The sequence below is a fragment of the Theropithecus gelada genome, chromosome 12 (assembly GCF_003255815.1).
Source record: "Theropithecus gelada isolate Dixy chromosome 12, Tgel_1.0, whole genome shotgun sequence".
Classification (NCBI taxonomy): Eukaryota; Metazoa; Chordata; class Mammalia; order Primates; family Cercopithecidae; genus Theropithecus; species Theropithecus gelada.
In genome coordinates, this window is record NC_037680.1 from 62260507 (window position 1) to 62285768 (window position 25262).

The 25262-nt window shown below is 34.5% G+C and overlaps 1 protein-coding gene across 1 annotated transcript in view; it reads left to right on the top strand.

The window, feature by feature from the left end:
- Positions 1-1159: 1159 nt before the first annotated feature.
- FSIP2 (fibrous sheath interacting protein 2) overlaps positions 1160-25262 on the top strand; it is a 104187-nt gene continuing 80084 nt past the window's right edge. The window contains exons 1-9 of the mRNA XM_025404893.1: positions 1160-1258; positions 1611-1736; positions 5394-5555; positions 6607-6696; positions 7708-7847; positions 8938-9079; positions 9575-9685; positions 18474-18594; positions 20917-20997. Of these exons, the coding sequence (XP_025260678.1) occupies positions 1160-1258; positions 1611-1736; positions 5394-5555; positions 6607-6696; positions 7708-7847; positions 8938-9079; positions 9575-9685; positions 18474-18594; positions 20917-20997 (1072 nt within the window). The remainder of the gene's footprint in view (positions 1259-1610; positions 1737-5393; positions 5556-6606; positions 6697-7707; positions 7848-8937; positions 9080-9574; positions 9686-18473; positions 18595-20916; positions 20998-25262) is intronic.

Here is a 25262-nt window from a genome sequence, read left to right on the forward strand (position 1 = left end):
GAATTTAAGATGACTGTGGGATATCCGTATGGAAGCTGGCAATAGACTATATCCCAAGCTTAGATTTCAAATTTAAGAGTCCTAAGCACATGTGTGAAATTACAACAAAGAGAGCAGAGTGCACTGATTAAGAAAACAGTCTCAGGAGCCACCATTTAAAAGCAATTGTCAGTCTTCCTCAATCTTTGAAAAATAAAGGGTAATTATTGATAAGGCTATTACAATAAATAAATGTTTAAAAGGGTGTTTAGCACAGTATATGTAAGCTAGTAGATTCTCAAGAAATGGTAACTGTTATTACTAGTCGGGCCAGAAATAAAAGAGAACAGCAGTGCCAAAGAAAGTATGAAGCTAAGTCTAAACAACAGGTGGGTTAGACACATACTGTCTCTGCCCTCAGAATACTCCCAGTCTAGTTAGCTTCTTACAGGCAGGGGCCATATTTTACTCACGGCTGTGTCCTACCCAGTGCCTAGCTCAATGACTGGCCCAGAAGGGTCAAGCACTTTATAAATTTCGGCTGGATGGTTGAGGAGAAAGAGTTAAATAGGATCAAGCGGCAGGAGCAGAGAGGAGGCAGTGGGAGAGTGGTAAAGAGCGCTAGAAAGGAGAAGGAAACCTAGGGGACAGAGGAGGCAGGAGGAAGGCAATGAACCCCTGAAGCCAACGCGTCTGCCTTGTGGACCTGGTGTGGGAAGAAGTTGTGGGAGCCTGGGGTTGGGGTGTGGCCCTTATGGGGGAAGATGTAGAAAGGGCGAAAACAATCACTCGGGAATTTTTATTGAACGGAACAGGGCTCCTCGGAAGCCGGAGGAAATGAACCAGTTACCCACCAACAAAGCTTATACTTTTTCGTTAGGATTGGCTAAGGGATGATGGTTTCAGAGAAAGATGAAGTTTCAACTGTGCTCCTCTCAGATCCGGCCTCTAGGACCGACTTTCCCAGCTCAGAAGGCGCTCTAGGCACTGGCGCGAGCCGCCCCTCAGGAGGCCACCGCCCTTCTGGGGCCGCTACCATTGGAAGCCTGGAACGCGGGGGGCGGGGCTGCGGTCGTTGGGTTCTGGCCATTCTTGGTCAGGTAGGGACAGAAGGACAACGGGGTGCGAGAGAAGGAGAGCGGGGCGGGTGAGGAAGAGGCTGAGGGGGCCCGTGCCGACCATGGAACTGTACCTCGGCGCCTGCTCCAAGCCTGCCAATATCGCCGTCACCAAGACGGTCGCCAGCGTCCTGGCTGCGGACACCCAGCAGTGCGGAGACGTGAGTGGCCGCAAGCTGGGCGGCGTCGCCCTCTGGCTGCCGCAGGCCTGCTGGGGAGCGGGGCAGGGGTCGCCACACGCGGGTCGCGAGGATCCCAACTGTCCCCCTTCAGGAGACTGCCCTCTTGCGGCGCCCGGGGGCGGTGGTGGTGGCTCGGACTGTACTGGCCGCAACTGGCAGGCGCGGGACGCCAGGAGAGCTGGTGACCAGGGAAAATGGGAGGACTTCAGAATGCCCCGAACCCTGATTGTGTAATTCTTCGGAGTCTTTGGTTGCAGTGGAAGTAGATTGGTCTAAACTAAACGAATACTGTCTAAAAGGAAGGACAAAACTCTCCAATTGTGTCTGACAGGGCGTGCACAAAACCCACTTTGCAGGGGTTGGACCGGCTCAGCTACTGGACCTACCTCTCGGGGTCAAGCTGCCTGTGATCCCAGGAAGCCATGCTGTATTCTATACTACGAATTTCGGTGAAAAGGTGAACAAGTTTTTATCATCTTTCTTTCCTTTACCCTTTACTACTTGCTGTTCAATTCAGAGGCTGCATCATACAAAATCCATTAAAGGAATTTGCATCAACATTTAAAGGAAAAAAAAAAATCCCACATCTGACCGAAGGTATTGTTTAGAATGCATATGAAGCACTTTCATCTAATACGGTTTGGACATAATAATATTCCAGAAAGTTTAGATTCTTAGTCCTTAATTTACAATTCACGGTATGATATTAATATTCCTTATAATAAAACCTCACATATACCTGTATAGTAAGTTTTGATGTACTTAGAAACATGTTTAGAAGGTGAAAGGTTATTAGTGCTAGCTGCCATTTAACTATGTGTTACGATTTTAACTGACAGTATCTTGGACCAAACTCCCTTTACGGGAAACATTATTTTGTTTTGAGTTGAATTCTATTTTACACATAGAGAAAAATAAAAAAGAACCGAAACAGTGGGACTTAAAATGTGTTAATGTGTTTAGTACTTTAACCTTACTTTAATGAAAGAAAGCCCTGCCTCAATGAGGAAGAGACTCCATAATTTGCCCCAGCCTTTCCATACAGTATTGTTTCCAACTAGAGAGGCTCAGCTTCTTCAAGTTGAGTCTTTCACACCTACCCATACTGTGCTAATACTTATGTATTTTGTCAACTTTGCCCCCAAACCTGGCATACCTTGTCTTCTTCTCCCCAGTCTATGAATCTGAGCTATCAAGACTCTCTGAACTGTGATAGCCCACCATTAACTTATTTTTGTTTAGAGTTCACATTGCCCTTGATTTGTATGATCTCACTTATACAAACCATACTTAATCATACTGGATTATAGTGTATACTTCCCTTAAGCCTTTTCATGTTTTTAGTCCTCAACACCACACCTACCCCCAAACCTCCCCAGCCTTTGACTAAGTAGTCAATGCTGAAGGAGGTTTAGTACATTCTTGTTGACTGGTTGCTTTTATCAGTTTTGCAAAAAGTTCTACAGGAAAGAATTCTAAGTGGCCCACTTACCCTTATGTCTATGATGTCATCAGAAATAAGTAGAACCCCTTGGTATTTGATACTTGCATAATGTCTTATTCAGTTCAGGCTGTTATAACAATGTACCATAGACTGGGTGGCTTAGAAATAACTTATTTATCATTGTTCTGGAGCTGGAAGTCCAAGATCAGAACACCAGCATGGTCAGATTCTGGTGGGGGCCCTTTGTAGTCCTTTCATTATTACCTCCCTGCATGGTAGAAAGAAGGATAGAGAGTTTCCTGTGGTCTCTTTTATAGGAACATTATCTCTCTTGATGAGGACTCCACCCTTATGACTTAATTATCCCCCAAGGCCCCAGTTCCTAAGGCCATCACATTGAAGGTTAGGATTATATATGAATTTTGGGGGCATACTGTCAATCTAACACACTAAATAAACATGATTTCTTAAAACAAGTTTTGTTTCTGAAAAAAGTATAATTGCCCTTAAGAAAAACCTAATCTATTCTACTAGATTAGAGCAAGTGAACTACAAATATACCAACTTCACACAATTTGAGTCACAAACACAAACTAACTTTGCAAAAACGTGCTTGAAATTTATTCCATTACAGGTGATATAATTCCTCTTTAGTGTATAAACTTAGAACTGCGACTTTTGTCTCCTCCCTCAAATATATTCTTTTTACTCTATTGCCATTTTCTCTGTCGACCATTAATTCACTTGTCTACTGCTTTTCAAAAAGATGTTCTCTCTATTGTTTATTACATTAATTCTCCCTAAATTTATTCATTTAATGATAATTGGGCACCATACTAGTTTCTCTGAAGAATTTTCTCTTTCAGTGTACTCTCCTTCATGAGGTAATGGTTAATACTGACATTTTAAGAGCAACCAGTTATTTTAATTGTCAATAGAAAGGTTACTCTGGCTCAAATGAGTGGATTTGTTTAAAGGCGTTCTTAGTTTACAGGTCAGTAGCTCAGGTTTGGTCTTGAGAAACATATGCTAAAAGTCACAGCTAAAAGGTAACATTTTTAAAAAGTTTACAGCTAAATGTCAACATCTGAAAGAAATATTCAATCCACTCCTTGACTTATTATTATTGATTATTTCCCTTCCAGGAAAGATCTGGGCTTTGTATGTGGAGTCATTTAATTCAAGACTTTCCCCTTTATGAGTTCTTTCTTTGCCTTCTCAGTAGAGCATTGGTAATCAGGTAATCTAGTTTTCTGATTAGGCTCCTTGGAAGGAATTAAAGTTTAATGTTAAACAAGAGGTCAGAAACTTAAAGAAACTTTTAAATGCAAAGGAAGAGCTAGTATCTTATTTTGTTCCTCTCATCTACCTTTTACCCATATGCAAAGCATTCTCCTACCTACCTTTCGAGAGTTCTTATTAGGGTCCAACCCAGTCAGACGCCATAGTGTTCAGGAGTTGGACTGCAACTGTGGTTACAGCTAGACTGGAAACAGAGGTCACAAATTGGTGCCTCCAGACATGTCGGGATTGGTGCTTAGTGTTGTAGTGGTAGTATAAATTGAATTTCATACCGGAAAACAGGGCAGATGCTCTCTGGTTTCCCATATTACTCACATACTCCAATTATCTGTCTCCTGAGCCAATTCCTGATTTAACATTATTTTGAACTATTATAAAACTTATGTTTTTCTGGCCCAGCAAACTTAAAACAGAAAGGGATGTAAAAACATTAACACAATTTCCTACTCTAATTCTCTACTTTTTCTATTTCAGAGGTCCCCCAATAAGCCATTATCACCATCCTGCTATTGAAAAACTAACAGAACTCAAACCAAAAACTCACTTTGCTAATTCATGGTGAGACTGAATAACTCAGCTGTTTTCTCTAATGCAGCAGATGTAAAAACATGACTAGTAACTGATTATCTTTTCCTCCTTTTATGTGTTAATGACTATTGCCTAAAGGCGTATTTGGTCTTCACACAAATAGAAAAACTTCAATTTCTATCAATATTCTTTAAAATTGGTTATTTAATACGGTGAACTGCATAATATAGACCTTAGGTATTCTTCTTACTCTAGCACTCAGAGATTGTTGGTTTCTTGCATTAAAAGCCCCAAGAGGCAATGACTCTTTAACTCAAAATCGTTAACATCTAAGTTTTGCTTCTATTATTTGTTAAAGTTATTTTCATAAATTTTGATGAAACATTTTCTGTTTTTTTGTTCATTTTAAGGTGATTGAAATATAATCATACTTACTATTAATCCTTTTATGTTTTGAATAGAATATTTTGATTTGAGAGAGGGAGGAGGAGAAGAGAATCCTAGTGTTGGCTTTGTACCTTAAAACAAACTGTATGAAAAGAAATATATTCCCTTTCTTTTCCTCTGCTCTTTTCTTATTTGGCTGAGAGTCAGGGGCTGAAGAGGATTAGAGGAGGAACTGATTAGGTGAAGGTGAGTCTTTGGGATAATTTATGCAGGTAAGGAGAGAGGAAGGGAAAGGCAGGAAAACATGCCCAACTCCAATTTTTCTGTGGCTCTTTTTCCCCACTTCAGATTTTTCTGACACATTTTATTTTCAATGAATGTTCTAATCATTTTGATAGATTATTTAAAGTGAAAATACATTAATTTTACGTATTTTTGAATCTGTGTTTGCAGCTTTTTCGACCTTCTTATGGTTTTAACCTGACTGATCCCTATTGTCGACTTTTGGAAACCCAATATAAAAGCCTCCATGATCCACATTTAAAAGCATACTATAAGCGCAAAGATATTTTGAAGAGATTAAAGAAAGGTGGCTACATCACCAGCAATAATAAAGTGGGTTGAAAATCACTTCTTTTTTAATCAATTAAACACTTTAAAACATGATATAAACTTGTTTCTATACCTCACTTGGGGGGCCTGTGTCACTTTTAACTTGGTCATGAGACAATATTTAATAGGCAGTTCTATCAATTTCTCCATATTTGAATCAAGAGAAATCAGACAACAGTTGTTGCTAAATGAACGTACTTCTTCCTTCACGTTTTTTCTTTGTAATACCAGAAGATTATTGACAAATAACTTGAGAACACAAAGATATATTAATTTTCCCACATGTATTATAGCCTTCTTTCTCTGTCTTTAACAGCACTGTATACTTGTCAAGAATTATGTTCCATATATTTTTAAAATCTTGAGATGAAATAGAAACTTAGCAAAATTCAGTCTGTTAGAACCTTCATAGAGTATATCCTTATTGGAGTTGAACAATGTTATTACACTTAAAATTATAATCCAGTTACAGCTAATTGAAATTATTACTGTGATAACTCTAATTGTATGGACTAAACTCCTTTTACAATATAAGTAATGTTAATAAAGCAATATGTACATATTTTTTAGAGACAGGTTCTCACTTTGTTGCCTACACAGGAGTGCAATGGTGCAATCATGGCTCACTGGTGCCTGGACCTCCTGGGCTAAAGCTGTGTTCCTGCATCAGCATCCTGAGTAGCTGGGACTACAGACACAGGCCGTCCGAGCTGGTTAATTTTTTTTTTTTTTTTTTTTTTTAGAGATGGGGTCTTGCTATGTTGCCCAGGCTCATCTCAAACTCCTGACCTTAAGAGATACTCCTGCCTCAGCCTAAGTAATGTTTTTGGATAGAAATTTCTTGCTGATTAACAAATGCTGAGAGATACTACTTACAAGATTGTTAGCAGTTTATTACTCTTTATGCCAAAATGTCATTGAATTTTATGTCACTGCTATTAAAGTGATTTTTAAATCAATTTAATGATTTAAAGAATATATTTAAAATATTTATATATTATTAACATACTTAACATTTTTTAAAATATCCATGTGTTTTCATTTTTGTTTGTAGGTTGTATGTACCTTGAGAGAATTGAATAAGTACAGGCAATATCTTACCAGTTTAAAATTAGACTTTGAGAGAAACTATCTAAGAGAACAAGTAAGTTTAATACTTAAATTTGGTTTATTTACACAGAGTTTGGAAGAAATACTTGTTTATATGTAGAGTGTTCTTTGAATCATATTTTGACCCTTTATTATTGACAAAATAATTGACTATTTTTTCCAAGTGAAAATTTAGAATAGGAATAAACAATATTTGAATTTTGCTATATTTGGCCAAGAATGGGAAAGGGACTGGGTCATCTATCAACACACCAGTGGTAGCTGGCATAATTCAATAATTAAATTGCTAGTCAGATGTATTGTTTCCCCCAGAGCTAAGGCCAATAATAAACATCTCTTGTGGCAGAAAGATTCTTAAGTTGAAAGCTAAAACAGTTTGAGCTATAGGAAAAGAACAATAAATACCTGTAGTGTTCTACAGTGATTCAAGAATATGTACACTCTGTGTTTGTATTCATACATGAGCACCTGTATTCATTCAGTAAAAATGTTGTTCTTGAATGTGAAATAGAATGACTGGGTGTAGAGTGAATGGTTATGGATAGTGACCTCCTTTAGATTTTTGACTCAAAGATGTGTGTATGTGTGTGTGTGTGTGTGTGTGCGCGCGCGCTTGTGTGAATTCAGGTTTTAGGGTCAAGAGGTTTGGATCGAAATGAGAAAAGTGTATTTATATGAGTGTTTGCAAATGTATGTCCTAAAGATAAAAGGGTTAAATACAAATGAGAAAGACTTCACTATATTTCTAAGTATTCTGTATTTTCCCCACTTCATTCTGTACCCAGTATTTCTTCTCTGCTTCCTGCATATTTTTATTTACCTTATTTAGAATAGGTGGACAAATAAACTGAAATGTTTACCTTTTATTTTCAGAGAGATAAATCTTAATTTTGGTTAACTTGTCTGTGTCTTTAATGGATTCAAAATAGATGTAAATACAATTAAACAGAAATAAGCATTTATAAAATATAGGAGTTTAAATGGTTTTATTTCGGGGAAACATAAAAAAAATTATATATATGTAATACACACATTTCTTAAATAGAGAATACTTGCAAAACAACTACATAACGTACCGGAAAACAATCAAATCCCTCAACATTGTGATGTTGCACAAGTCCAAAACTGGTTGTTAAAGGAGGGCAGCGAATCTATTAAGGACCAGGAGCGGCTAATGAGGCATAGGTAAGATTAAAGTTGATGCACATTTTATGTGTATGTTGTGGAACCAAATAAGCTGGAAAATGCTAGAAAGAATTGAAGACAATTTTTTAAGTACTAGACACCACTCTCCTGGATCCCTCAGAGTGGAGAGGAAGTAAGTGAAACCAAGAGGTGGAAGAATTTTCTACCAGAGGAGTTAGGGTTGCTGGAAGCCGAAGGGATAAGCCAAACTGATTTAGATTCAAAATCTTTCTATATTAGAAGAGGAAGAGAAAGGATCTTTAACACATGCCTCAAACAATAACAGTTTTTTAAGATTCATCTTTAAGAACTGATAGCATTTTTTGAGGAAGTTAGTGCAAAGTCAAAAAAAGTAAGTTTGGAATAACTGATGCCAATATATAAATATGTGTTGTCTATGAAAAGGATTGTAAGCTCATTTAGATATGACTCAGTCATATTCAATCATGGCCATTCCATGGACAAGCCCATTTCTTAGGAAGTAAAGGATGTTATAGTTCTTTTTCCTGTACTAAGGATGGGGTAAGGAATTGGGCTGACTTTTATTACCTGACTTTTATATTCATTCCACAGTTTCATTATGTGATATTGTTGCCATATTACATATTGATGTACCAGAGATCCAGACTACAGATGAGAGATTTGTTCAAGGACTTGTAAATTACAAGGAACCCAGTGCCCACTTTTTCTTAGAGAATTCAAATGTACTTTTTTTTTTTTTCCACATTTGAAGTTGCTGTTTCAGTTATTTCAGCCTTTTTTGCAAGGTCATACTCTTAAATCTACTGAGTTATGAATGCTCACTTTGCAGAATGTCTTGAGTAACTTTGCTCTGCTTTTTACCATTCTCTTTGCAATTATATCAGATAATTGTGTAGTGGAGAGACCTTATAATAAGTAAAACATGGTGAGATGGTGGGTTTGGCTGTTTTAAAAGTTTATAAACAGTACTGATAGAAAAACAGCAAAATTCCTGTAATTCAAGAAATGAAAGGAGAGCAAGGAAGTGGTTTGGGAATGGCATAGCAGATGATGCCATCGTGAAAGAAACAGCCAATTCACCTTTAGTAATATTTACACTCTTACTCAGATATTTGGATATGATAAGTAGAAAACTAGAACAACTTGAACGCACAGCAGAAGAACAACGCCTATTCCTGATGGATAGAGAAGAAAGACGACAGCGAGAGCATACAAGAAGAAAACTTACTCTTCGTAGAAAAATAGAAGAGGTGAGACATAACTTTAAAACATTAAAAGTTGTGTCCAGTTGTTGCATTTGTAAATAATTTTAACTGTACATTGTACTGCTTGAAGTCATTTCAGTTCAAAATAATTTGTTACCATTAAATTTCCTTCATAGCTATAATATACAAGTTGTTACATAAAATAATGAGGTGGATACCACAAAGTATGTATATGAGCCAATTTCTGCTCTTAAAGAACAGTGAGAAAGTTAACTAGACACTATTTAACTCTCTTAATGCCCTTATTGTGGAGACAAAATTTTTTTTTAATTTAGCTTTAGTAAAAAATTATCATATTTGCATTCCTAATAAGAGTGAAGTAAGAAAAGTATATTCTAAACCCAATGTGTGCCTTTCATTATGCTTAACCTGATTTCTATTAGGCTCTGACTTGTTTAATATACTTTTTGGTGGGACAAAATACAAAGATATCGTTGTGAAAGGAACACACACCAAGTGCAGTAACAATGTGATTTCTAGGAATGGAAGACAAAAGAGATGTTACTTCTGACAAGGATGGCAGAAGATGTTAAAAGAGAAGAGAAGATAGAAGAACAACGGCATAGAAACAGAGAAGAGAGTGACAGGAAGGTAGTGTGAGCTTTAACCTCTAACTTGAGCTGTTCGAAGAGAAGGTTTTGTTTTGGTTTTTTGAAGTACAAATCACTTTGTGAGATGACTGTTGCCCAGTTACTCCAAATGATATGCATGATATAAAACTGAAAGCTATGGAAATTTTTAGTATATTTGACTATAGTATAAAAACTACTGCTCTGTTATGTGATATAACTATTTTTGGCTTTATTTTTACACTATAAACTGTACTTGTAATTACTATGAAAAAATTAAATGACTGACTAACTTTTTTTAGAACCAGCAATTCTTTGTAGGATTTCTCAATTTTTCCTCACTGGTTAATTTTATTTAGCTTAACTTTTCATCTTTAATAATATATAAGATTTTGTGATTTAGAGTGTAAATTAATATAAAGAGAAAAATCCTACCACCACCACCCTATCAACATTTTAGTTTCACACATATACACATACACCCCCCCACAATGTTTCCAGTAATATTTATTTATTCCAATTAATAATTAAAAACATGTTATTATACCTCGCAAGCTGTTCTGTAGACTGTTTTTTTCATTTAACAAAATGTCATTGTCAACTTAGCATGTTGATAAATGTTGATCTAAAATTCTAAATAGCAGTTTTAGGTAGGCTATTGTTAACAAACCTAGGTGTGAGTGTAAGATTTGCACAATTTGATTTGTATTGATATATACTGTTACACAGCAATTTTGTAAAAATATTGAACGTTTAAATATGTATGCTTAACTTTCATTCTGTTTGTTACCTGTATCTTTCAGTACCATCAGCGACTCACTGCTCATTTTGCAGGTTCAACTTATTCCAATTTACCATGATTATTTTTCTTCTTTCTTTTTTGTTTTTCTTTCTTTTTTATTTTTATTTATTTATTTATTTATTTATTTATTTATTTATTTATTTTTTGTAGAGATGGGTTTTTGCTATGTTGCCCAAGCTGCTCTCGAACTCCTGAGCTCAAACGATTCTCCCACCTTGGCCTCCTGAAGGGCTAGGATTACAGGTGTCAGCCACCACACCCAGTCATAATTATTAATAATATAATCTAATACTCAGTTTTTCACTGTTTTTCAATGAGAAGTCTCACCAAGTTGTCCTCTTCATTTTGCTCTAAAACTGCACATCTCTGAAAGTATCTTTGTTTTCCAGAAGCAATTGAATGCACTAGATTCTTCTCCTTTTGCCTAATGTCAATTACTACCCAAAGAATGTTGGTCAGTTTTAGTGAAGACTAACACAACTGATCAAAATCGGCCTGGGAGGAGTGACCATTAGATGTGGTCACTGACTGTAAGCATGATAACACCACAGGCTGCCTAAACTTTGCTAATGGTAGAGCCATTTGAACACTGATATTTCCAACGGAGTTATTTTACAATTGTCTTTTGTGAATCTTGTTTTACTATAAGAAATTTTGAATTCCTTTGTGTTTCATAATATTTTTATGTCATGATTTTCAGATTTGACATAATTTTTCACTGCAAATTATCTTGTTATATTATAGTTTAGATTTTGCTCTTAATATCTTTGTCAAAAATTATTTGTGTGGGTCTATTTTTGGACTCTCTTCTATTCTTTGACCTATTTGTTTGATTATTGTATCTTTAATAATTCTTTGAATCTGTCGTGCCAGGCTTACATGTTTATTTTTCTATTTCAGTTGTTTTAGTTAATCCCAAGCCCTTTGTATTTCCATATACATTATAGCATCAGCTTATTAATTTCTACCAAAACGTCTTGCTGAGTTTTTAAATTCGATTTGCGTTAACTCTATAGGTCACTTTGGGCACAATTTACCTCTTGATAATATTGAGTCTTTCAACTCGTGAACGACATATGTCGCTCCATTTATTTAAGTCTTCTTAATTTCTCCTAACAGTGCTATGTAGCTTGCAGTGTACTGTTCTTATGTATCTTTTCATAGATTCATCCCTAGGTATTTCATATATTTTATGCTATTGTAATTTATATTTCTTAAATTTCAAACTTTGAATACCTAATGCTAGCATTTAGAAAAACATCTGATTTATTTATATTCATCTTGTATCTTGCATTGTTAAAAATCAATAATCAGTTCTAGTAGTTCCTTTTTCTAGATGCCAATTAATAGTCTACATAGATGATCATTTCTGTGAATAAAAGGAGTGTTATTTCTTCTGATGAGTTCCTTTAATTTTTTTTTTTTCTTGCTTGATCACACTGCCTGAAACCTTCAGTATAATGTTGAATAGAAGCAGACACACTAGCTATTTTTGACTGGTGATTTGCTTGTTAGTGACTCTCTTTGCTAGTGATCTCAAAGGGAAAGGATTAAGTCTGTCACCATTAATTATAGGGTTAGCTGTGGGTTTTTTTACAGGTGTCATTCATCAGGTTGAGGAAATTTTCTTATATTTCTAGTTTGCTGAACATTTCTATCAGAAAGGGCTGTAAGATTCTGTCAAACATTTTCTTCTGTGGTTTTATTGAATTCATATGTAGGTTTTCTTTTGTGGTTCATTGCATAGTAGATAACATAAATTGATTTTTGAATGTTGAATGAATCCTGAACAAAAGATCCTTAAAGCAACATACTTGATCTGATTTACATATTGTTGTATTAAGTTTGCCAACATTTTGTTTAGAATTTTGCCCTAGAGATGTTAGTGCAAAATGTAGTTTTCTTGCACTACTCTTCTCTGATTTTGGTATCAGGGTAATGCTGGCCTCATACCATAAATCTCTATGTATTCCATCTTCAGATTTTTGAAAACATTATTTTAGAATTGGTATTGTTTATTTTTTATATATTTTATGGAATTTATCAGTGAAGACATTTGGGTATGAGGCTTATTTATGGGAAGATACGTAACTACATACCTATTCAAAACATTATTTTTAAAAGTTTTGATAGTGTATTCTAGTAATTTTTTCATTTCATTCGAATTGTGGGATTTATTTACAAAGTTGTTTATAACATTCCTTTGTTATCCTTTGCATATTTCTAGACCCTGGTGATGTCACCCACTCTCCTTGCTTATATGGTAATTTAACTTATTTTTTTCCTTATCAGTCCTGGCTAGAGTTGCTTTTTCTTTTTCTTCTTATTTCTCTTTTTCTGATTTTCTCAAACTGCTAGTTTTTAGTTTTAATGAATTTCTCTGTTTTTTTTCCTATTTTGTTTATTTCTGTTCTGATATTTTTGTTAAATACCTTTCTCTCTTTAGGTGGAAGTTATTAATTCAAGACCTTTCCTCTTTTCTAATACAGAAATTTAGTACTCTAAGTTCTTCCCTAACACTGGTCTATCAAGAGTCTCCATATTTTTTTTTATATACAGTGTTTTTATATTTATTCAATTCAAAATAGTTGAATTTCCCTTTTATTTTTATGTTTGATTCATTAGTTATTTAAAAGTGTGTCATTTAGCTTCTAAATATTTGGAGTGTGTCCAAGATCTTTCTGTTATTGATTTCAAATTTACTTTTATTGTGGTCAGAGAAAACTTTTATTTCCCAAATCTTTTTAAATACATTGAGACTTATTTTATCTTCCCAAACTCTGGTCATTTTGGGTAAAATACAAATGTATACCTGAAAAAAAACTTCTTTCTACTGTTGTTGGGTGAGGTATTTTATAAGTGTTCTCTAGATATCAAGTTCATTGATAGAATTGTTCAAATCTAAATCCTAGCTCAATTTCTGTCTACTTGTTCTCTCAATTATTGAAGGAGTTATTAAATCTCTGACTATATTTTTGGATTTGTCTAGTATCTCAGTTTTTGTTTTATTTGAAGCTCAGTATTAGGTTAAAAAATGGCTAGAATTGTTATGTCTGTTGGTGATTTGATTTTTTTTATTGTTATGAAAACATTTTATTTTCCTCTGTTATTATTCTTTGTTCTAATATTACAGGTAATATTAACATTGCCACTGCAGCTTTATTCTGATTACTGTTAGCATGGCATATTATTTTCTTGTGTTTTACTTTTAAGACCAAATTTGGGTCTTTATTTTTCTGTGTGTGTGTGTGTGGCTACTATTCATATAGATGGGCTTTGGTTTCATATCAAATCTGATGACTGCCTATAATTAAGGTGTTTGTAGCATATACATTTAGTGTGATTATTAAAATGATTAGTTTTATGTCTGTCATCTCATTATTTGTTTTTAATTTGTCTCATCTATGTTCTTTTCTTCATTTTCTGCCTTTTTCTTTGGATTTTTAATGATCCCTTTGTATCTATTTTGTATATTGTTTCTTTGTTTTAAATTTACCAGTTGCTTTAAGGATTATAGTATATGTCTTTAACTTATTAGGGTAGATCTTAAAGTGCTATTATACTATATTATACTATTTCAAATATAGTATAAGAGCCTTACAATATTATGCTTTATTTTTCTCCCTGTGGCCTTTATGCTATTTTGGTCATTCATTTTATTTATATACATATACGTAATAAATCTGACAATACAACATTGCTGAGTTTGTCTAAACAATCATTTATCTTTTATCATGATGTAAATAAGTCATATATTTGGCCATATACTTAAAATTTTTTATGTTCTTCATTCTTCTATTTTTGTATACCCATATTTTCATCTGCTATCATTTTTTTTCTGTCTGAAGGACTTTCTTTAACATTGATCCTAGTACAACTTAATTTTGTATGTCTGCAAAATACTTATACCTTTATTTTTGAAAACTTTTTTTTTTAGTGTGTATTGGTTAACATCAACTGGGTGTAGAATTCACCATTGACTATTTTTTATTTTATTTTAGTACTTTAAAGATGCTCTTTCACTTTCTTCTCTACATTGATTTCAAGAGGAAATCTGCTGTTTTTAAACTTTATTTTTCTCTATGTAACATAATTTGTTTTTCTGGTAACTTAAAAAAAAATTTTTTTATCCCTAGTTTTGAGAAATTTGATTATTATGACTTGGTGAAATCTTTCTTGTTTTCTATGCATTGGTATTTTGGGCTTCTTGGACCTGTGGATTTATGGTTTTCATCAAATTTAAAACATTTTAGGATATTATTATCTAATATTTATTTTATCTTTTCTCTCCTCTCTTCAGGCATATTAGGCTGCTTGAAGTTGTCCCATATCTTACTGAAATACTTTCATTTATTCACCTGTCTGTGTTTTCTTTTGGATGGTTTCTCTTGCTGAATTCCCATTATCTAATCTTCTGCAATGTCTATGCTGCCATTAATACATCCATGGTATTACTCATCTTACATATTTGGAAATTGCTTTCTGACCTTGTTATATCTTCCATATCTCTTCTTCACTTTGTTTATATACAAATTGCAATTATGTTACTGTATTGTTTCTGTCTTTCATTCCAACATTTGTGTCATTTTTGAGTCAATTTCAATTGATCAATCTACTTCTTTTATAAGTTATATTCCCCTGCTTCTTTACGTGCCTAGTATTCTTTGATTGGATGCCAGACATGAATTTTAGTTTGTATACTGAATATTTTTATGTTCTTATAAATATTCTTTAGCTTTTTTGATGTAGATAATTTATTTGGAAACAATTTGATTGTACAGGTCTTGCCTTTTATGATTTGCTGGTAGGGTGAGAGCCATGTTTTATCTGGCTTTTCCTACTACTTTCCTAGTAGTTATTTCCTACTACTGAGTTAAGATCCATCTTAGTACTCTACTCAATGCCCTATGACTCATGAGGTTTTTTCAGTATAGCTTTCCAGTGAAATATTTCTAGGGGGAATAGGCATGTTTTCTATCCCTAGATAGCTTCCAGTGACTGTTTTCTCCAATCCTTTAGGAAGATCTTTACTGTCGTCTTGGGTGGTTTTTTTTTTTTTTTTACATAAGCTAATCCATTTTCTTGCTAAATACTGCAAGAATCCTCTAAGAATCTCTGGGGTTCTTTCTGTATGGATTTATCTTCTTTCTAGTATATTCATTACAGGCCCAGAAATTCACAAAGGCAAGTCACATTTTATGTACTATATTATATTTATCTCTGGTAGACCTGAGTGATATTTGGTTAAACCCTCAGTAATCTTCCAATTGAAGATGATTGAGAAATTACTTAAACTCACCAGGACAGGTATGGATAAGATAGCCTGTCTGATCAGAAACTGGATTAGTTCTCTGATGGTATGTAGAGAGGTAAATTGCATACATGTTAAATACATTCTTTGTGTTTGATCACAAATGGAAATTTGCCCCTTACTACTCTCTTATTTTTGTAATATTACAAATCAAGACATGACTGATTATCCATTTTCAATATATTGTCACATTTTAAATAATTTGTTTTACTTTTTTTTTTTTTTTTTGAGGACAAGCTATTCTTTTTAATAAAAGGTTCTGGGACAATTAGATACGACATTTTTTAAAAAAGAAGGCTTGATTAGTACCTCATACTGTGCATATAAATCAATTACACATGGATTGTAGAACTAACTGCAAAAAATAAAACCAGACAACATGTTGAATATAATATAGGAAAATATCTTCATGAGTTTGGGATAGGAAAAGACTTCTTCCCTGGGACCATCTCCACTCCCTACAAAAAAAAAAAAAACAAACAAACAAAAAAAAAAAACTTTAAAAGATTTGATAAGATTGTCTTTAATAAAATGAATAATTTCTGTTTGTCAAAAAGTCCATTAATAAAGTGAGCATGAGAGCCATAGATGGGAAGAATTTGCTTACAATACAAAGAACTTGTATCCGGGGTAAATAAATCTGTAAGACTAAGAAAGACAACCCAAAACAAAACTGGGCAAGAGACTTGTTCCCATCACATCTAAACACAGGAGCCACAAAGCCACAGTCTTTGTCACCTCTCACTGCTTCTGTAGGTCACAAAGTCGGCAGTGGCCCTGCCAGGCAGCTCCGACGTGGGGTCTGTCCCAAGGCCACCTTCAGATGGTGGCTGGCATTGGGCCCTCTCAGAGGGGTCTTCCCCACTATTCTAGTGCTTGCTATGAAACAGCTGGGCCACCCTGGCATCTCTCTTTATCTCCAAAAGGCACGCACCTGGTCCCGACACACAGAGTGCTGCGCGGAAGCCACACCACATTTCCTATCTACTCACCGAGGCTGCCACAAAGTCTAACCCAGATTCGGGGGACAGCTGCACCCCACCCCTGTGAGAGAATAAGTAAAACCATTGCAGATGACCTTCTGCCACAGGTGATTTACACTCTTCTCCATACAAAGCACACTTGCTTCCAACGCAGCACGGGCCACCGTTCTCCTGGCATTGAGCTCAGGAATGAGATCCCGGAACCCCCCGTGTGCGTGCCTGATGACCTCCTGGGGTGTGGTTCCTGGAGGGTGGCACCTCGAAGAGAGTGTCTGCCTGAAGACCTGAGAACTGAAGAGACAAGGTGTCATCACTCACCCCCATGCAGTCCTGGGCAGACACAGGTCAGTGTGGTGGGTGCCCTCTTTCCAAATGGAGAATTGGAGACATCGCAGCCACCAGGCCACAGAAACTCAGGAATCCACGTGGGCACCTGCAGTCAAGGCGTTGACAAAGTTTCATTCCTCCTGCCCAAGAAAGCCACTCATGGCTGCAGGCTCTGCCCCCTGGACTCCGGGCTCTGTCCTCTGAGACTTCATTTTCCACAAGAAACAGCCAGCGCATGCCTCCATCTCTTCAGTGGCTACACCTGTCTCTTCAGGGGGCTTCTCTCACCCAGGGGTTTCGAGGTACAAAGGCCTCTTTTGATTTTTTTTTTTTTTTTTTTTTTTTTACTGTTTTTGGTCCTTTTAGTCCACATTGATATAATTTTTTTTTTTATGGTAAACAGTGTGGCGATTCCTCAAGGATCTAGAACTAGATGTACCATATGACCCAGCCATCCCATTACTGGGTATATACCCAAAGGATTATAAATCATGCTGCTATAAAGACACATGCACACGTATGTTTATTGCGGCACTATTCACAATAGCAAAGACTTGGAATCAACCCAAATGTCCATCAGTGGCAGACTGGATTAATAAAATGTGGCACATATACACCATGGAATACTATGCAGCCATAAAAAAGGATGAGTTTGTGTCCTTTGTAGGGACATGGATGCAGCTGGAAACCATCATTCTCAGCAAACTATCACAAGAACAGAAAACCAAACACCACATGTTCTCACTCATAGGTGGGAACTGAACAATGAGATCACTTGGACTCGGGAAGGGGAACATCACACACCGGGGCCTATCATGGGGAGGGGGGAGGGGGGAGGGATTGCATTGGGAGTTATACCTGATGTAAATGACGAGTTGATGGGTGCTGACGAGTTGATGGGTGCAGCACAGCAACATGGCACAAGTATACATATGTAACAAACCTGTACGTTATGCACATGTACCCTAGAACTTAATAATAATAAAAATATATATATATATATATATATATATTGAACAGAATTATGTTGGCCAGGTGCAGTAGCTCAGGCCTGTAATCCCAGCACTTTGGGAGGCTGAGGCAGGCGGATCACGAGGTCGAGATCAAGACCATCCTATCCAACATGGTGAAAGCCCGCCTCTAATAAAAATACAAAAATTAGCTGCGTGTAGTGGCACGAACCTGTAGGCCCAGCTACTTGGGAGGCTGAGGCAGCGGAATCACTTGAACCTGGGAGGTGGAGGTTGCAGTGAGCTGAAATCGTGTCACTGTACTCCAGCCAGGCAGTAGAGCAAGACTCCATCTCCAAAAAAAAAAAAAAAAAATTTGTTTTGCATTTCTAAATGGCAAGTTAATATTAACCAGTATATTTTCTTTAATATTGTAGAAACAAGATCTTCTAGAGAAGAAAATGGCTTTTCATTTACAAAAAATGCAAGATACTGGCTTTAAAGGAGAAGATATGGGAAAAAATACATTTAAATACAGAGGTCAAGATGGAACACGTGGTGAATGTGAGAACATTAAAAGATGATGTAGCTAAGTAGGAAATGCGTATCTATGTAAAAATCCTTGTGTAATACTCTGTGTACTTACACTTGCTACTCCTTTTGTGCCAGACACTGTTCTAGGTATTTCTATGTTACAGTTCAAGTTAAAAAGTAGGCATATATGTAACAATGATAACAAATTGTAACAATCTCATCAATTGGCTGAGGAGACAGGCTTGCCTATACTGCATTTGTAACTAACCTCCCTATATTTAAAATAACTACTAAAATAATACAAACTTGTATTTAAGATACTGCTATTATATACCAACATGGTGTTCTATTATGTTGCCAACCAGTAAGAATGGGAAGCGATACAGAATTAGGAAAAAAAGAAGGAAGAAATAAATGAAGAAAGAAAAAATGAAGAAAGTTTAAAAGGAGGAATGGCTTTGTTTTGCCCAGCCTCTACCAGCTTCCTTTATTTATAACATTATAAAATTACAATGGGTTTTTGTTTTCTGATACTAGATAAAATTTCATGGCCAGAATGCAAAATGTAGACTTGTTTTAACTATCTTTGACTGTGTAGTATCAGGAAAGAAACTGATTATTTTCCATGCAGCTATCATCATGGTATCTCATCAATCCCATTTCTAGGTCAGAGCTTTCCTGTGTCACTCCAGTAGATTACCAACTAGCCTCTGTTAAGTCTTCTTTTTACCTGCCTCAAATCCATTTTGTACCCTTGCTTGTTACATTTAAAACTCTGTTCTGATGGTTTCTTCCTCTACCCTTAAAACTATTATCAATTAAATGAAGCTCAGGCTGCTTCAGCACGCATTTATCAGCATCTGGAGTTCAGTCTTTACCTGACTTTTTAACTTTATTTTACACTACATCCTTGAAGATGGCAACTATGATCTAGTGGTGATATGCACAGGCTCTGAAACTGGATTGTAGAAGTCCAATCCTGTTTTATCATTTTCTAGCAATGTTATGGCTTGTAAATTACTTAACTTCCCTAAGCCAGTTTTGTTATCTGAAAACAAAGATAATACTCCTAGATAATTCCTATAAAGAGTGTAAAAATTCTAGTATATAGTAAGAACTTAATTTATTTTGTTGTTTAGTCAAATTAGACTACTGATCATTCCTAAAACACATGTTACTTTTCCGACTTCTCTGCCTCTCTGTATCCAATTTTTCTCAATTTAGAGTGATCTGATTACTATCTCTATCAAAATCCTACAGTTACTTAAGCTGCACTGTAAATTACATGCCAAAAAGCCATTGTTGATAACCCTAACTGGAAGGTTATCTCTCAAGTAGTTTGCACCACTTTTAATTCACTTATTACATACTTACCGCTGTCTTAATCGTTTATAATAGTAAACTCCCACATTTGTATTCAATAGAACATCATTCAAAGCATATACACTAAGTACATGTTTGCTAAATTGATTAATTCGATCTACTTAGTTCATTGAGGCAATGACAGCAATATCATGCCTCATATATGAAATCACTTCAGTAACTATAAAAATTCCTACCTCTTCATTAACTTTCTCATATGGTAGGAAGAATTTAAGTAGCCTAAACATTTGTTATTTAAATACACTGTTGAAGAAGTAGTATGTAAATGAGTTTAGTTTATATTATCAAAGTGACGGAATAGAAAGAATATCCATGGCACAAATTAAATTGAATTATACCACTATTGTAATGTTGTTATCTTCCAACAAGTAGACAACTTTTAGTGGGACAAAGTAAAAGAAAGGTAATATCAGAAGAATTTGCTCAGTGATCAGTGAATGGGGAAACAGATCACTCTCATAGTTTACATCTCTAACAACAGCCCCTTGAGCACACATGCGGTGAGTAACTTTTGCCACCCTAATAGTTAGGAAAGCAAAACTATAATTACATTTATCACAAAGAAGGGAATATATATGTGCATTTGCTTATGCCAGGCAGCAAGGCATATCCAAGAATTACAACAGTCACTGTGGACTACTGAGTCTTCAGCCCAGCCACTATGTTGTTATGCACCCAGATGGATATTGACATGTTTCAATTGAGCCAGGTGCAGATTTCCTTTTCTGCTAGAAAAACATTCTATCCTTCCAAGTGTATCTTTTAATATTAAGGGATAATATGTCAAGAATTGTCTTTTCTCCCATTTCATATCTCTCTATCTTCTCCAATTTCTCTCACAATCCCACATACAGACTAGCATATAGTTCAGCTCCTCTTGGGCACAAAAGGATCAGTAGTCTATCTTGGGTAATTCTGTCATCATCATAAGTAAAAATAAATGTTTTATTATGTTTCTTTAAGCTTCTCCAAAGAATAAAAAGAAGACTTCTGAAGATATAATGTTAGTTTATCCTGCTGGAGACCAGAATAGAGAAACACGTGGTAAGTGAATATTGTGACAAGAAACACTAGATACTAAGCAATAATTTGGGGTAAGACAGTTTTTTTAAACAACTTCTTTCACTTCAATGCAGACAAATCCTCTGTTTTCTTTTTGTCAAATGACTGATTTTGAGTGATGCTTACCAAGAGCTATGTGGCCTTTATTAGTTTTAGAATTTGATAACTAGATAATTGATTTACTGTTTTGAACCTGACATTATATTATTATTTTAGAAAATTAAATGAAGGTTCTGTTACTATTAAATATATAATACAGCATGCCTACCAACTTATAGAAAATATTTTTGCTCAAAATAATCTCAGAAAACGCTGAAATATGTCAGAAATTCAGTACATTTACTCCAGATTCACTGTGGCTTTTACTGTAACATCACTTTATTATCTTTTAACTTATGTCACTTCATGTTGTTCATTAGAGCTCACTGAAAGACTATAAGCCCAAATTACAATATAAAAATCCTCCAAAAACATATTACCAGAGTATGACTGTTCAAAAGTTGAACAGTATAACTAATCTCCCATTATTAAATTTCAAAGAAAAATTAACATATAAATGTTAAATTTCTTGGCCTTATTGGTTAAAAAATAAAAGAAATACTGTTTAAAATCTTTTCTTCCCGAGTATGCAATTTGCTTAGTTTTCATCAAGAATCAGAAATGTTGGATGTCTTAGCCTAGGATGTCTTTCTGCCTCAGAATCACTGAGGTTCAGTTAATTTGACTCCAAAGTTCATGGGTACCATTTTTAAAGTTCAGCTTTTACAACATACCAAAGGATTATTTACAACTGGCAAATTTATGGCAATACCAGCTCTACATCTTATACTGCAAGTAGACAACAAACTGAATTATTAATTTCTAAAGCAGTTATCTCAAGCAAAGTGATCCTGTAAAAATCTAGTGTTGAATGCATTCCAGACTGATCTTACTGTTGTCAAAGAATCTCAGTGACATTTCAGGAAAGGATGGTCAATGGAAAATACTGTTTTTAGCCTCACTGCGATACCAGTTTATTGTGACAATTGTCTGGAGAACAGACCTGTAAATTTAATTAAGCATGGTTGGGAGAAATATCCTATTAAAAGATGAAATGTAAAGTAATGTGATTCATATCAGAATTGGGTGGAGCAGGTTATGTATATCTACTCTCCAGTCTCAGTGAAGGGTATGTGAGTCATTGTAGTCTTTTTGTGAATTTTAAAAATACACAGTAGTGCCATCACAGGTCATCATATGTTTTTAGAGGTGCTCCTCTTTCCCATTCACCATAATCAGGTCTTCCTGGTTTCCATTTCATCATTGAGTCATGAGTGTAAACTCTGTGCAGTGTCACATCCTCTATACTCTTATGAGAAATTTGCCTCACGCGGTTTTGGAGCTGGTGATTCTCCAAGCAGAGTTCAAAGTGAATTTCCTGCTCCAGCTTCTTAGCTTGTCTGTGTATTTTTTTCATTCCTAGAAAAGATCTCAAGGCATTTATTTTGGTTTTTAAATTACCCTAAAGCAAAATGGAACATTTTTACAATTACATGTATAAACACATGTACAGATTTGTGTAACCACTGTCACAATCACATGTAGAAGAGTCCAGCATTCCAAAAATCTCCCTCATGTTGTTTATTTGTTTATTTGCAGTCACACCCTCCTTCCTCCAACTAATACTCCCAAATTACCTCTGGTATTATTAGTTATGTTACCTCTGGGATTATTATCAAATAGTAATATGTTCTCCTGACTATAGTTCATTTTCTGTTGGAGAATGTCATATAAATGGAATCATACATTATGTAACTTTATAAAAATATCTTCTTTTACTCAGCATAATACCTCTGAAATTCATTCAAGTTATAGCATGTGTCAGTGGTTTGTTCCTTTCCATTGTATGGATGCACCAGAGTTCGTTTTTTTCATTCTTCAATTGAAAGAAATTTGAAATTTTGGATTGTTTTCATGTTTGGGTGATTATGTATAGAATGACTAGAAGTACAGTTGATGTTTGAACATCAAGGGGTGAGAGTTGAAGCACGGACCCACTGCACAGTAAAAAAAATTACATTTAACTTTTGACTCTCCAGAAACTTACTAACAGCCCACCGTTGACCTTACTGAAAACATAAACTGTCGAGTAACACATATTATGTATGTTATCTGTATTATATACTGTAATCTTACAATAAACTATAGTGTTATTAAATTGAAAAAGTCATAGGAAGAGAAAATGTAATGTATTTACTATTTATTAAGTGAAAATGGATCATGGTTTAGGTCTTCATCTTCATTGTCTTCATGTTGTAACACCTCTGGCCAGTGGAAGCGCCTTTGTTATAACTCTAGAGGTATTTTTGGCGTAACCCTAGTGGTTGTTGATAGCTTCCTTGCTACCTGAGAAGACAGGAAGATCCTAGCTTATCTTGTACAAATCTAGTTGCTTTGGCAACGTTGGAAATATAAAGTGATCATCAATAGCTGGGCCTATTTCTAAACATTCTCTTCCATTCTATTGATGTATTTATCTGTCTTTATGCAAATACCTCAATTTTCTTCATTATTGTGGCTTTATAATAAGTTTTGAAATTCAGTAGTTTGAGTTATCCAATGTTAGTTGTTATACTAGGTTGACTTGGTTATTCTAGAGCCTTTGCATTTCTATACAGATTTTAAAAACAGCTTGCCAACTTTTACAAAATACCTTGCTGCGATTTTGTTGGGATTCACTTTTCCTTTATTTCTCTCTGTCCAGTACAATGTTGAACAGCAATAGTGATGGTGTATATCTTAATATTGTTCTAAAACATAAGGGAAGGTGATACATATGAATTAGGATATTAGCTCTAGATATTTAAACATAGCCTTTGTTAGAAAAAGACATCCCCTTTTTTCTTAGTTCACTAAGTTTTATCATGAATGGGTGTTGAATTGTATCATATTTTTTCTGTGTCTTTGACGTAATCACATGAATCTGCTCCTTTTTTCTCTTTATATTATATATTACTTTGATTTTTGAATGAATCAAATTACTTTTGATTTTCTTCATTCCTTGGATAAACCCTACTTATTCATAATGCATTATCTTTATTACATATTATAATATGTAATATTATTAACATAATATTTTAACATACTTATATTTATTAAAATTATATTATGCATAAATATATATTCACATATATTTATATTACTTTATAGTATATGATATATAAGATATAATTATAGTTATAAAAATTATAATTTACTATATTATATAATTATGATTACTATAATAACATAATGGTCAGTATATTATTAATAATATTGTTATATATTATATTATATATTATTCACGATATTTATTATTTGTTTTGTTTGTAATTTTTGCATGTTTGCTCATGGGGGAGTTGAACAAATTTTTAATTTATTATAATGCCTTGTAATGATATTTTGTATCAAAGTGATTCTGATGTCAAAGTATAAGATAGAAAATGTTCACTCTTCTTCAATTTCCTGGGGGAGTTTGTGTAGAATTAGCATAATTTCTTGCTTAAATATTTAGCACAATTCACAGATGAAGTCTCTTGAGTCTGGAGCTTTTTTGTGGAAAGCTTTAAACCTCGTATTCAATTTCTTTGCTACAGGACTCTTCATATTATCTATTTATTTGTGATGAGACATGATCATTTGGATTTTTCAGATAATTTGTTCCTTGTATATATTTTCAAATTTATTGGCATACATTTTTAATGTAGTTCTTTATTATTTCATTTAGTAATTATTTGTAGATTCTATTTTGCTGATTTGTGGCCTTATTTTTTTCAGCTTATTATTTACTAAATATCTTAATGAGCCAGTTTTTTATTTCATTCTTTCTCTCTTTTTTTATGTTTTTTAAAAATTTTACTTTGATCTTCATTTTTCTGCTTACTAAGTTTTGGCAAGGATGTGAAAGAACTGAAACTCTGATGCACTGCTGATTGATATGTAAAATGGTATAACCACTTTGAAAAACTGGTTTGGCTTTTTATTTTAGTTAAACCTGTTTTTACCATGTGACCAGTCATTCAGCTACTAGGTATTTACCCAGTAAAAATGAAAAAAATGTGTTAACACATGACCTGTACGTGAAAGTTCATAGAAATTTATTATTTATAAATTTTATTTATAATAAAATAAAATTTATATTTATTTATAATAAAATAATACAAACAAGTAAAATAAATAAATATTTTATTTATTTATAAAAACTGGAAACAATCCAAATGTCCATCAAC